Source organism: Anas acuta, chromosome 3 (assembly GCF_963932015.1).
Source record: "Anas acuta chromosome 3, bAnaAcu1.1, whole genome shotgun sequence".
NCBI classification, from domain to species: domain Eukaryota; kingdom Metazoa; phylum Chordata; class Aves; order Anseriformes; family Anatidae; genus Anas; species Anas acuta.
Window position 1 is genome coordinate 82291330 of NC_088981.1, and position 13097 is coordinate 82304426.

The window sequence follows — 13097 nt, forward strand, 5'->3', positions numbered from 1 at the left end:
GAAGAAGCAGAAGTCATGTGCCACGATTTGGCACTTTGTACCAAAAATTTTGCAAAACATATTCCTGCAGTAAACAAATTAATTCAAGGGAAGGGTATAGGTCTTCACTTTCCAACAACTACACTTGTTTGAAAGTAGCACTGGAAGCACTTGCTGCTATTGCTGTAGAATTCCCAGACTCTTACTCTGTCTGTAACTTGTATCCAAACTCAGTTTCTGGGTTTAGTTATTAGCTGTCAGTGTTCTTGATATGGATATTTGTGGTATTAGAAAGTTCATGAGGAAGTTTCCTTTAATTGTAGTTCATCCTATTCCTGTGTATCCCAACCAGAATCAACTTTGTGAGACTGTTTAATAGGGCTGCCAATGGGCTGTCCTTCATCCACTAATTTTTAGTATTACCTCTTTCATATTAACAAGGCCACCTGTGACTTGCTTAGAAGACTCTGAATTCATTTCCGCTTTTGAAAACTAAGATTGTGTGCTGACAGTAAATGTCTGAATAAGCATATCTGGTGAAAATGTAGTTTCTAGATTTTTTTATTTTCCTTTTTCCTCATATCTATTCTTCATTGTCACATTGAAAACAAGTAAATTTTGCTGACCCTTATCTTAAAATTCCATTTAGCCACCATACAAACTCTGCTCAGAATTCAGTAAGTTTAGCTATGCTTGTCAGTAGCTCCAGATACTGACAATTGCTAATTAAGAGAAGCTTTGCAGTGTTGTAGAAAGAAAACTCGGAAACTTGAATTCCTTAACTCTGCATGGTGACTGAACAGAATTAACTAGCTAACTTACTCATTTATTTATTCCCCCCCACACACACTTTAGATGACAAGTAAAATCTTCATGTGTGGTTTATTTCTTTTTTCGTTTGCTCACTGAAAGTAGTACACTTAAATTTAATCATACCTCCCTCCTCAGCATACTATAATTACTCATGTCCTAAAACATTTTGAGCTGCAGACTCAGATGCCGTACCCTCCAGCGATTCAGAGTGGATCAGAAATGACTGAGTGCTTTTATAAGCAGTGCTGCAGCAGTGTATATGAATCGTGCTTTCCAGCCTGCCATGCCAGCATTGCTGTGGGTGGACTCCTCTTAGGTTTCATTATCTAACACCCACAGACAGAATATACAACTTATACCACCTCTTTTCTGTAGTGAGCTATGTACTGCAACTTAAGACTGAGAGCTTGCAAATTTGATGCATTTTTCCCTTACACTAAGGGCAAAAGCTATTTTCTGAAGCAAAACCTCTGATTGTGGTAAAGAGCTAGCAAGCTGCTTTTGGCTTATATCAAGGCATTTACTGATGGAAATCTTCTATAATTCATTAATCAGCATTGCAAAATAAAAGATTTGCCTGTTTTTACAGCAAGATCAAGGAGAATTGTTAGAGCTCTGTGAGCTTGAATTGCTGTCATTCAATAGTATGACTTTACTACTGCAATACTTAGTCTGCAGAACTGCTTCTTTCAAGGGTAGTAATGCTGAGACTACAGAAGTTAACAGCGCATTTCAGAAGGTGTTCCAAACAAACAAAACATCAAAAAAAAAAAAATCAAAAAAAAAAAAAGGAAACACTTAAAAATTAAACTTGGTTTCTCTGTAGCTCTGAACAGGTCACTCCACTGACAGGAAACTGAAGACAACTTGCAACTTTTATGCCCATTCAAAAAGACAATTTTAAACACAAGTACTATGGTTTTCCTAGGCTTCTGACTGAGCTATAACTTTCTACTATCTAAAGGAGTCTGTTTAACAGAAATTAAAAAAAAAATCATTTGCCAAAGCTTCAAGAAGAATTACTAAACTTCTGAATGTTTCTAGTACTGCAGAGTTGGTATTGGATCACAAAAGATGGTTCTCAATAGCTGACGCAACTCAGTCTGTTTTGGCTGAAGTGTCCTCTGGACTTTTGTTGCCCTGCAGAAGCAGTTTTGGTACTTTCACAGCAGCCTGAACCTTGGCGTTCTGCTCTTAGCAGCATTAATGTCCTCTGTTATATAAGGTTGTGCTCGGGAGGGAAAGCAAGTGGAAACCCTGCTGACCTGGTGAACTGAACTACTATAGTGTTTGCATCAAGTGCACATAGTTTAGGTGTACAAGGATCAGTCGCAGAATAGCACGCCTACCTTTAGAGTATCTGTTGTTACTGAATTACTTGAATAGTGAAATGAACATTTCTAGTCAGGGGCAGGGGAGGGGGAAATATGTGGGAGATTATTAACAATGGTTACTCAGGAAAAGCAAAAGATGACCATTTTCATTAGTAACAGAGATACAGATTAGTCTAGGAGTTGAACTTTTTAATTTTTAACTTCTTTTACTTAGGTCTTCAAAGGTTAAGTTTCAGCTCTACAATTAGGTCTTTGTTTTGTGCTGTTTGTGTTGCATGAAGTCAGGGCTGTGTATGGTATCACAGAGGTTTTAGTCATGCAGTTGTGGTATGCAGTTTCCAACTTCATCACAAAATCTAGGTAATAGTTTGTAGGAAGTCATTGCCAGATACCTAGCAAGTATCTGTATGTAATAGGTGTAGTAAATTAAAGGTCCTTTCAGTAGAGGTGGGATAGAGATGCTAGTGGCTCTACTACTATTGATAAAGTATTTATCTTAATTTCAGGATTCATGCTTCGGTAGAAGCTAATGTCTATCTTTCCATCCTTTCCTAAAGTTGAAGAGGTATTAATGCACGCCTGAATGCACTCTTCTGCTCTCTAGTTCTGTAAAGACCCTAGGAGGTGTGCTGTAGCACGTTGATGAAACTCTAACCTCTGAGATGGCTAGAGTTTCAGTTTCTGGTGATACATCTTTTTCCTAATGTGTCTGGGTTTAGTGAGCTTGCTCTACTGTCTGTAAGTGAAGAATTTGATAATACTTATTAATCTAATCCAGAGACAACGAACTGTCACAATTAACTTGAAAACCTGCAAGCAGTAGTCACATGGCATCGCGTACTCTACAGTCATCGGGGCTGAAGATGGAGAAGGGTTAGGGCATAGCTCAGGAAAGAATTATTGGAAAGCTAGTATTTTTGGATAGGAGAGATCGGTGTTTTTGTCAGCATGTACTGCTATAACCTCAAAGATGTATATAATATATATTTTAAATGTAGAGCTTAAGTGCTGAACTTGCTATTCATCACAACTATGACGTGTAGCCTTATAGGCTGAGATGCTGGGCATGCTGCAAACTTTTTTGTCATATTTGTAGCACCTAAAACCTTCCTTTTGTCTCTCCTGCAGACTTGATCCAAGCAACTAATGAAACAAATGTGAATATTCCTCAGATGGCTGATACGCTTTTTGAGCGAGCAACAAATAGTAGCTGGGTGGTTGTATTCAAAGCCTTAGTTACCACACACCATCTAATGGTTCATGGCAATGAGGTAAGCATAAAGCTGAAAATGTTTGTAGTGCAAAGGCATCTCTCTGAACCAGTAAGGACCTGAGAGAAAAAAAAAAAAAAAAAAAAAAAAGAGCAAGAATTGTTATTTATGAGAAACAAACTTCCAAACTTACTTTTAGCAGCCGCTGATTATCTGTATCTTTTTTTATATTACATATACTGTAAGAGCAAGCAGCAGCCTCCTTCAATATGGTCACAGAATTTGTGGACTATCTGAAGAAAGGGTGATGCAGGATTAAAGAGTACCTGAGACTTCTGTCAGTGATGAACAAAATCTAAAGAGAAGCTCTGAGAGTTTTAGCATCCTTGATGGCCCATCTCACTCTGTGCATTGAATGTGCATGGTGACTGGTTATGATATTAATGGCCTTTTGTGGCTTTGAAGACATTAAGCTAGAGAGTCAAAATCGTTGTTTGATGATACCACCACAGTGCTTTAGTATGACCGTAAAACATTTCCTCCCTAGCAATATATAAAATATTTGTTGCAATGAACTTCTCTGATGCTGCAGTGTAAGCTTTTTCCTCCCATCCTGTTTTTATGTTCCAACTTTGTGCCAACACTCTGATTTGTTTTCCATGATCATTTCAGTCTGTTAGTCCTGGTATTCAATGTGGGGCCTACTAGTTATTAAAATCAGTTTCTGCCAAGCTGAGGGCCTAAGCCTGGTGGATCAATAAGTCTGGGACTCGCCTGGATATGCTGCTTTGCAAGCAAATAAATCTTATGCTTTCTCAAATCTCTCTGAGAATTAGCTGTTCTTACTGCTCCTTCCTTCTGATCAATATTTTGTACGGAATTTGTTTTTATGTATGCATTAAGATATTTAGAAGAGATTTAGGCTAAACATAATTAAGCTGAATGGATGAAAAAGGTTTTGAGGAAAGTATAGTAGGCTGTGAAAAAAATCTGGGTTTTCATGTGTGTGTACTGGAGCTAGACAAGTAGTCTTCTTGCTAGGAGGTACAAAATCTTCAGATATAGCCTGTGATAAGAAATAACTTTGTGTTGCAGAGATTCATTCAGTATCTGGCATCTAGAAACACATTGTTCAACCTCAGCAATTTTCTGGACAAAAGTGGATCTCATGGTAAGCCTACTCGTGCCTATTACCTTAGTAAGATCCTAAATAAGATACTATTGTTAATTTGCTTCTCCATTCATAAGAAGTTAATAATATAAAAATGATTCAGTAGCACATTTTTATAACTACTTAATACAGGATCTCAAGTGAAATGGGAACTCCTGGATACTTTCACAACAATGTTTCTCAGTTCCTGCAAAATGAAAGGTGTATTAGTGAAATCTTCTTGTTCCTTGATTTGAAGGAGGAAAAGCTTGTTTTATGGCAGCTCTACTAGAAAAGAGAGAAAATTTGTAATGCAGCAGGTGTTGGTGGATATTTGTACAATGCTACAATAGTGGGCAAAATAAAGTAATGCCATGTTACTTCATCTCTTGTTGGAGGCATGTGAAACCAAAAAGACTTAAGTGTCTTTTAGAAATAGTTGCATAGGGCAGGAAGAAATCCCCCATAATATTAAACCTCCGTTTCTCCAAGCAAAACATGATTTGCATGTTCAACAATACTGGTATTTGGCAAATGCGAATTCCGTTCCATGCATGCTTTTGTGTACTTTGCTGATCTCCCTAAACTTACATTAGTTTTGTAGATAACAGATCAGTGTCATAGACAATGAATCATCAGAAGATGGTAGTAATAAGCCTGAGTTGGCAGAGATGCTTAGCATAGAGAGATATTAAGTAAAAATACAGTTGATGACTAAGTTGAGGGACGTGGATTTTAAGGAAGGTAGCAAAAAAGGACCCATAACAAAGAAGATAATCAGTTGCATTCTGCATACATTTCAGTAACTTAGAAGAAGAAGCAATGAATGAAAAAAAAAAAAACAGAGTGTAATTCTAACTGTTCAGAAATTTTATAGACTTAAAGACTATTGAAGTTCGAGGCTGCTTGCCCAATATCATGTGCCTTGAATATCTCTGGTGTAACAACTTCACCAATATCTGTGAATGCTGACATAATTTCTTTCTTCTAGTAAATCTAGTTGGGGGAATTTTGAGGGTCCATGTAAGAACTTGCGGGACTGATGTATGTAGGAAAATGGCAGTTGTAATTTGAAATCAATCATAGAAGCCATATACCAGTTAAGTATAATCTTTCTGTTAAATTGGCATTTTTCATGTTTACAGAGAGGGGTAACTAATTTCACCATCAATCCATGTTACCACGTAACTCTGTAGGAGCCAGTAGTAGGTTTCCACAGGAATCCTGCAATTGGTGCATTGGATACAACGGTTGGTAGTAAAGAGCAGTAGTAGATTGATTCAATGCTGCACTACCATATTTTTTTCAGAGGCAGTAAGATGTCTTCTGATGCCAGTTCTGTATGTGGAGTTGTACATTGTAGGGTATGCTGACTGTATGTTACTGTTTACTAAAGAACCTCCAAACAAGCATACGAATTAAATGTAAAACATGTATGTGTTTTTTTTTTAGGTTATGACATGTCCACCTTTATAAGGCGATATAGCAGATACTTGAATGAAAAAGCATTTTCCTACAGACAAATGGCATTTGATTTTGCAAGAGTGAAGAAAGGGTAAGCAAAGTTTAGAGATGTAGACTGATTGCGTTGCCAGACCCTTAAAAAAACTATTTATGGCATTATTCTTAATTTTATTTTCTTAATGACAATTCTTTTATTAGCCACAATGAAACACCAAAACAGTTGGATTTCTTAGGTATTTATAATTGGTTAAAATTACACAAGATGAAGAAGAAAGACTGTGGGTACTAAGCCAAATATTGAAGACTAATTTAAGGTACCTTGAAGAACTGGGAGCTTTTAGTTCTAGGTATTAAATCTGACTCTTAATGAATTGTGCTGCAAGGAAGCTGTGTTTTAGAATTTGTGGAAGGAAATGCTCTTAATCTATATTTAGGATGTTTCATTACTCCAGACACTTTCCATTAGAAATATGTCAAATTATGAGGGAAAATCAAGTGAACACCTGAAGTTCTTAGGAGGCAACTTAGCAAACAGTTATAAACTGAACAGAACAAAGCTGTAAACTTGTGTTTTTGTTTGCCACAAGGGTTGTGTTTAAAACAAAAAATAAATTTTAACTGTGCTCATTATAGCATCTTGGTATTTCTCAGAACATTTTTTGGTCTCTTAACTGGGTCTTCCATATCACTAGATTATCTCTTGAAGCATTAACTATACTGTAGTATCGACTGTACTATAACAATAGTATAACTATTCTGACTTCAACTGATTATCTGTTGAAGCATTAACTATACTGTAAGTAGCTTAACACCCACTGAAGGTATAGTTGCTATATAGTGACTGCATGCTAAAGTTGTCCTTTCTGATGATGAGTTACATATGAGATTGTTCTGGCAGTTTTGGTGTATTCTGCACCTTTGTATTCTGCTTTGGATTCTGCTAACACAGACATCAATTCTAGGTTTTCATCTCCGGCTATCTCAAACTGCTAGACAGTGTAGGGCCTACTGTAACAGCTTTGTAGTGTAGCTGGATGCTATTCCAGTAACAGGAATCAGAGTAATCCTTTGAATCCGTCTGGAATATGAATCACTTATAAGTTTTTGACATAAAGTTAGTAGCTAGATGGATTGATATTCCAGAAAGGCTTTGATCCAGCAGAGCACAGTTGTCCTACATCTTAAGTTCCCTTTGTCACATGGTGCCTTCAAACACTTCAAGTTACATAAATGTAAGTTTGGGTTGCTGGGCTTCCTTCGATTTCTGCCTTGTTATGTGTTGCTGCAAAGCCCTTCTGTACACATTATTTCTGGTTCCCAAAATAAAGTGCCTAAGAGTATAGCATAAAATAAGTGTAAACGGTGGTATGCCTACCTGAATAGGAGATACCATACCTGTCAGTGGCCAGAATGGGTCAATGGCTGTTGAGTGGGTTTGTGATATTCAGAGAGAAAAATGGTTATGCATGAAAACTACTGTGGGCTGCAAATAAGAAATGCTACATGTCCATAACTACTAGATGATCCCATTGGAATAAAGGTCAGGACTGTTAAGGCAGTTCAAAGTCAGTGATAGCATTATGAAGAAATAATGGAATTAATTAGTACCCAAGAACAGAGAGGAAAGTGTCCTATGGTAAGAAGCTCTTAGCAAAGGCTGCCCTGATTTAAGTTATTGACATGCATATATTGTGGCACTTTATGGAAAAAAAAGGAAACCACCCACTATCTATAGAGTTGTCTTTTATTTATTTTTTTTGTCTTCAGTGACCATAGACATGTCATTAAAAAACACTCTCAGCAATGAGTTGTCATTAGTTGTTCATAACAAAATTAATGTACAAAGACTTTAAGCCCTTCTGCAATAATATTTCTTGTCAAGTTATTCAAACTCTGTGTCTTCTTTCCACAAAAAGATCAATCTCTCACATTCATCACTGACATAAAAACTCTTCTTCACCTGCTGTCAGGGGTGGTGGCTGGATGAAGTGCTTTCCATGCCAGCTCTTGTGATATTGAGGGAGGCAGGAGAATCAGGCAGTGCTCCAACTATTTGAAATGGGTTAAGCTTAAATTTAGATAGTAAATCAGTTTGGAGGGAGAGAGAGAAAGAATGCCATGGCTTCTGATCTGTATTCCCTCTTGCAGAGCTGATGGGGTAATGAGGACAATGGCTCCTGAAAAGCTACTGAAGAGTATGCCAATACTACAGGAACAAATTGATGCACTACTTGAATTTGATGTATGTATTGAAGCTAACCCAGCATTAACACTAAGCAGTGATTTAAAATGCTGCACTGTAAATAACGTATTTCACGTTATAGGTAATACTTTACAGATCTTCCCATTATTTGGAAAAAAGTTCACTTTTTGGTGTCTCACTGAGGTACAGTGCAGTAAAAGATGGAACTTTTCTATATGTATGAAATGTGCAAATGTGGATTTTCTTGTAGGGTAACAGAATGGGAAATGAGGGCTGTTGAGGAAGGTTGACTCAGAGCATGGAGTGATGCATGTTTTCCATCAGTGAGAGGAAAAAGTGGAACAAGATGAGATTAAAGAATCTTTTTTTTTTTTTTTCTGTCTTTTGGTAACCAGCTTCTTTTTAAGGGGAGGCTCTTTAAACTCCTCAAGTATTGTTTTGCTTCCTTAAAACTTTCACCTCGTTTTCAGCTCTATGTGAATTGACTAAACTTTAATCTAGTCTATTCATAGCAATGTGTCTTCAATTTATCTACAATGTTATTAATGTTGGTGGTATTATTTATCTGCTTTAAGGATAAAAATCATTTGGATCAGTTGGAAGTACAGAGTAATATTGCAAAGACATCTTTGAAGAATCAATCTTGAATTTTTTCTGTTCTTGATGGGTGGAAGGACTCATTCCTAGGTGGAAGACAAGGCCCACTACAGCTTTCAGAGGAAAGCCTTAGTAGCACATGGTTTGACTAATGTGTTTTTGTTACTTAAATGACTTAGGAATTGTGATAATTGTCTTGGAAGCCTTTTTTTTCCCCTCTACTTTTCCTGCTTTTTAACAAAAGAGATCTTTTAATAAACAAGCAATTTTCTGCCCAAGTTAACCTGAGAACTGGAAGAGTCTTCACTTCATTAACCTAACAGTATTACCTACTAGACCACTGAGGCTTTTTTTAAACAATGCTATGAACTCACTCCTTTTGTCCAGCTTTATTAAAGCTTTGTTAAGTGTCCTTGCCTTCCACCTGTTTGTGAAGAAGTCAAGACTAAGACATTTACTGTTGTTGGGGATATTCTTCTGCTGTAGTGGTTTGTTCTGGAGTAGTTGGAAATAAAAAAGCAAACTGTCATCTCCTAACTGAAACAGAAAAAGACTTTGTTTATTGTGTGTGTGTGTGTGAAAATTTGTATTCGGTACTTGATTCCATCAATAACAGCACCAGATAGCTGGTATAAAGTAAAACTGCTGATTGCATTCGATAAATTTGTTGTAACTAATTGGTATTTTATTTGTAGGTTCATCCAAATGAACTGACAAATGGTGTCATAAATGCTGCATTCATGCTTCTGTTTAAAGATCTTATCAAACTTTTTGCTTGCTACAATGATGGGGTTATTAACTTATTAGGTAAGTAAACCAGTGTCTATATTTTACGTACCATGAGCAAGTGAAAAAGGAGTTTTAAATCTGCTTCACTTTTTTCCTTTTTTTTTTTTTTTTCTTCTTTGTGGTGTGTGTATGTGTAACTTTCGTATAGACAATACATTGTTTTTGACTGTTCTATTCTGAAGTGAGAAGTGAGACGACTTTAAGCCTTAACCTCATACATTAGTGTTCATCTGAGGCTGGATTTCCATATGTTCTTAAAATTTTATGGTTTAAAGATACTGATCACTAAGCACTATGCTTAAAGAAACATACAGTGCTGTGTGAACCTGCGTAATATGTCCAACAAGTTTAGCAAAGCAGCTTTTGCTGTTTGATTTCCTTAAAAATGTCCAGATTCATCTTTCTGTTAAATATGCTATGTAAATATGCTATATGCCTTATATGAAGTAATATGTTCCTGAATAAGATTCTGATGGCCAAAGCTGGGTCTTATCCCAGAAACTTCCTTACAGCCAACCTGCAATGTTTGTGCAAGGCTGCAAGCATGTTCTGAAGCTCAGAAAACTAGGTGTGATCAATAACATAACACACCTTAAGCAATCTCCGCAGGTGGCTTTGTTATGAATCCCCAAACCAGGAGCTGCCTTATACTACAGAAAATAGAACTGACCTTGTAGAAAATAAGGTTCAACTACTAAAACCTTTGAGCACTTCAGCTGGTCTATAAAGATAGAAACTCAGATTACTTGGCCATCATGACTGTCCTAAAAGTCTGGCTGAAACTAGAAAAGGAGGAAAATGAGAAGTTGCAAAGACTGAAAAAGGAAACAGATGAAGCTCAAATGCTGGTCTTGTATCCTTGTTGTAATGTTATTTCATAATGATACTTCATAAAAGTAAGTCCCAGGTATTTTGATTGAAACTATAGGCATGGAAAGCTGATGGAGCAGATACAAATGTGTTGGGCATAACGATTGAATTGAGATTTCAGTGTCTACTGCTACTTGAAGTGTGAGTTCAGGTTGAAATATGTGGCAGTTGTGCTTGTTAACAGACACTAACCAACTTAAAGGAATTACTTAAGTGGGAAAATGTACTGTTCTATGGTAGAATGAAGACAGCTTGGGAGGGGAAATATGTTAATATATGTTTAAGTATCTTTAAACACTTTTAATTTTAAGGTTGGTAGCTACTTTTTATGTTCATTATTTGTCTTTAAAAACCGGGTTTACATCTCACACAATGTTGTGGCTGCTTGAGGTGCAGTTTTCCAGTCTATATAATTCTTAGGCTTCCCAGCAGGTCCAACTTCTGAGTTCTACTAAGGACTAGGAACGCCACTAGATCGGTGTCCAGGTAGAGAAATGTTAATGGAGTGCAATATTCTTGAAATATGGTTTTCCTGAAAACTAGAGTTGCTGATGAATACAGACCTAATGTAAGATACCTTAACTGAAATTTGCCAAATTATTTCTCTAGAGAAATTTTTTGAAATGAAAAAGGGACAATGTAAAGATGCTCTTGAAATCTACAAACGATTTCTTACTCGAATGACCAGAGTATCAGAGTTTCTTAAAGTTGCAGAGGTAAGTGACTTCCAGTCTTCTGGAGTCTGGCACTTTAGTATTTCGTGAATATTTTAGCATCAATATAAAATATTAATTGTACTTGTTAAGCAACTGACTCACTGTACATAAATGTGAGGCAGTATAGAAATTATTGGATCTGCTTATTCAGCTCTTCTTGAACTAGTAAGCCCTGTGTAGGCTTTCCATATGTCTCTACTGTGCAGCCAGCCTCAACTTTCCTGGTAATGTAATGGATGACATGACTGCAACCACAGCAGTATTTCATGGAAGTGCATAATCTGTGTTTCTAGGGCAGGGTTGAACATAAGAATAAGAATAAAAAATTTATGTCTCCTTGTTAAGCCTTTGCAGACAACTATAAGTTACTGCAAAGTGAAAAGTTCCTGATTTTCATTCTAGTTATCATTCTCTTCTGTGGATAATACAAATATTACATGGTTAGTTAACTCTTTTGCTGGGTTCTCATTTGTGGTAGTTGGCTCCTTGGCACAAGATGCACACTTTCCTTGTTTCATGCTTCATTGTAAAGGGCAGCAGTAATGAGTTGAATAAAATATTTGTTTCTTTGCTAGTTTAACTATTTATGAAGGAGCCTGCTAGACTGCTGAGTGTCATGTAATGTCTGATGTCACTGTGGGGAGAGTGGTGGCATGAAGACTTCAGATCTTTGAGAAGTACTTCAAGCACCTGTAGGTCAGCTTTACATGACAGGGATTACATTGCCTGTACTTCAGTATTAGTAGCTGCAGTGAAACTTGCTCTTTTGCAAAAGCTAAACCAACAGGCACTTTGAAGAGCCATATTTAAACAACAGGATGACTAACAAAAGATTGCAGACTGACACCTCATCTTGCTTTGAAACACTAGGAGAGAAGGGTAGAAAAACAGCATTAACATTTTGTAAGCAGTGTCTTCTAGGACCTTCTCATTGGATGAATTTCAGAAGAAAACTTTGTTAGGATAGTCAAGTATCTTTTGAGTAATACATGTTTGGCAGTTCATTGATGCTGCCCTGTGAGACAAGGATACATGTCTGGAAAGCCCTACCTGATTTGCAGTAGGGGGTATGAACTTTACCAGGGCGGAAGAAAGAGACTGCTGCAAGTTGCTGAAGGTAATGGAATAGCTACTGGAAAGAAGTGGGCATCTGCACATGCTAGATTTGTAGTCTTTTTTTAAAGACAAAACACATTGTAGGTTGATGAGTGTGCCACTGTTGTAGTCAAAATTAATGCCTGCTGCCATGGAACAATATGCTTACATTTTACCTCCTTTCTTAAAAATCCACAGCAAGTTGGAATTGACAAAGGTGATATCCCTGATCTTACACAGGTAAGCCTCAAGCCTCTCTTGTAGTCTTTTTGGATCTGTGTAATAAATGTTTAGCAATTAATAAGTATACCAGGAGTCTAAATGTTTGTAGAAATTCACACCACAAAATATTTTAAAGCCCTCCCAATTTGTAAATAAGACAAGAACTGCCAGAAGCTCTTTATGAATACCAATATAACTAGATTAATGTCTTTCATGATGGCTTCCAACCTGCAGCTGGAGGGTGAACTGTGCTGCTTTTTCCTTGCTAAAGAACAGACTCTCACTGTCTGTAGAGCAATTTAGTCTTTGACAACAGACAGCATAGAGATTGTGTTGTGACTTGCTTCATAATCTCATCCTGACACTATCTTGGACCAGAGATGAAATTCAGAGCAGTGATAGCACTACTGTGTTGGTCTAGGTACATTAAACTCTAAGTTTAAATGCAGAAGTCATGATTTGATTGCTGAATTGTGTCTGTATGTAATAAAACTTGAACATTGAAATTCACCAGTGCTGCTATTGCTTAAAACCTATTGTGCTGGCACTTTTACAATATACTTTGCAAACAGGCTTGAGTGCCTGGCTCTGTGTTTAATGTGAAAAGGATATTTACTTGGAGGAGAGGATTCATACAGAAAACTTTGGACTTGT

The 13097-nt window shown here is 36.9% G+C and overlaps 1 protein-coding gene across 13 annotated transcripts in view; it reads left to right on the forward strand.

Annotated features, from left to right (window-relative positions):
* Nucleotides 1-13097, forward strand: part of SNAP91 (synaptosome associated protein 91) — a 71057-nt gene that overhangs the window by 17942 nt on the left and 40018 nt on the right. For all 13 annotated transcript variants that reach the window (XR_011095212.1, XM_068678056.1, XM_068678061.1 and 10 more), the window contains exons 3-9: nucleotides 3255-3397; nucleotides 4433-4508; nucleotides 5940-6042; nucleotides 8100-8193; nucleotides 9447-9558; nucleotides 11020-11126; nucleotides 12420-12461. Coding sequence is in view for 12 of the 13 variants with exons in the window: in XM_068678056.1 (XP_068534157.1) it covers nucleotides 3255-3397; nucleotides 4433-4508; nucleotides 5940-6042; nucleotides 8100-8193; nucleotides 9447-9558; nucleotides 11020-11126; nucleotides 12420-12461 (677 nt within the window). In the remaining variant the exon portion in view is untranslated. The remainder of the gene's footprint in view (nucleotides 1-3254; nucleotides 3398-4432; nucleotides 4509-5939; nucleotides 6043-8099; nucleotides 8194-9446; nucleotides 9559-11019; nucleotides 11127-12419; nucleotides 12462-13097) is intronic.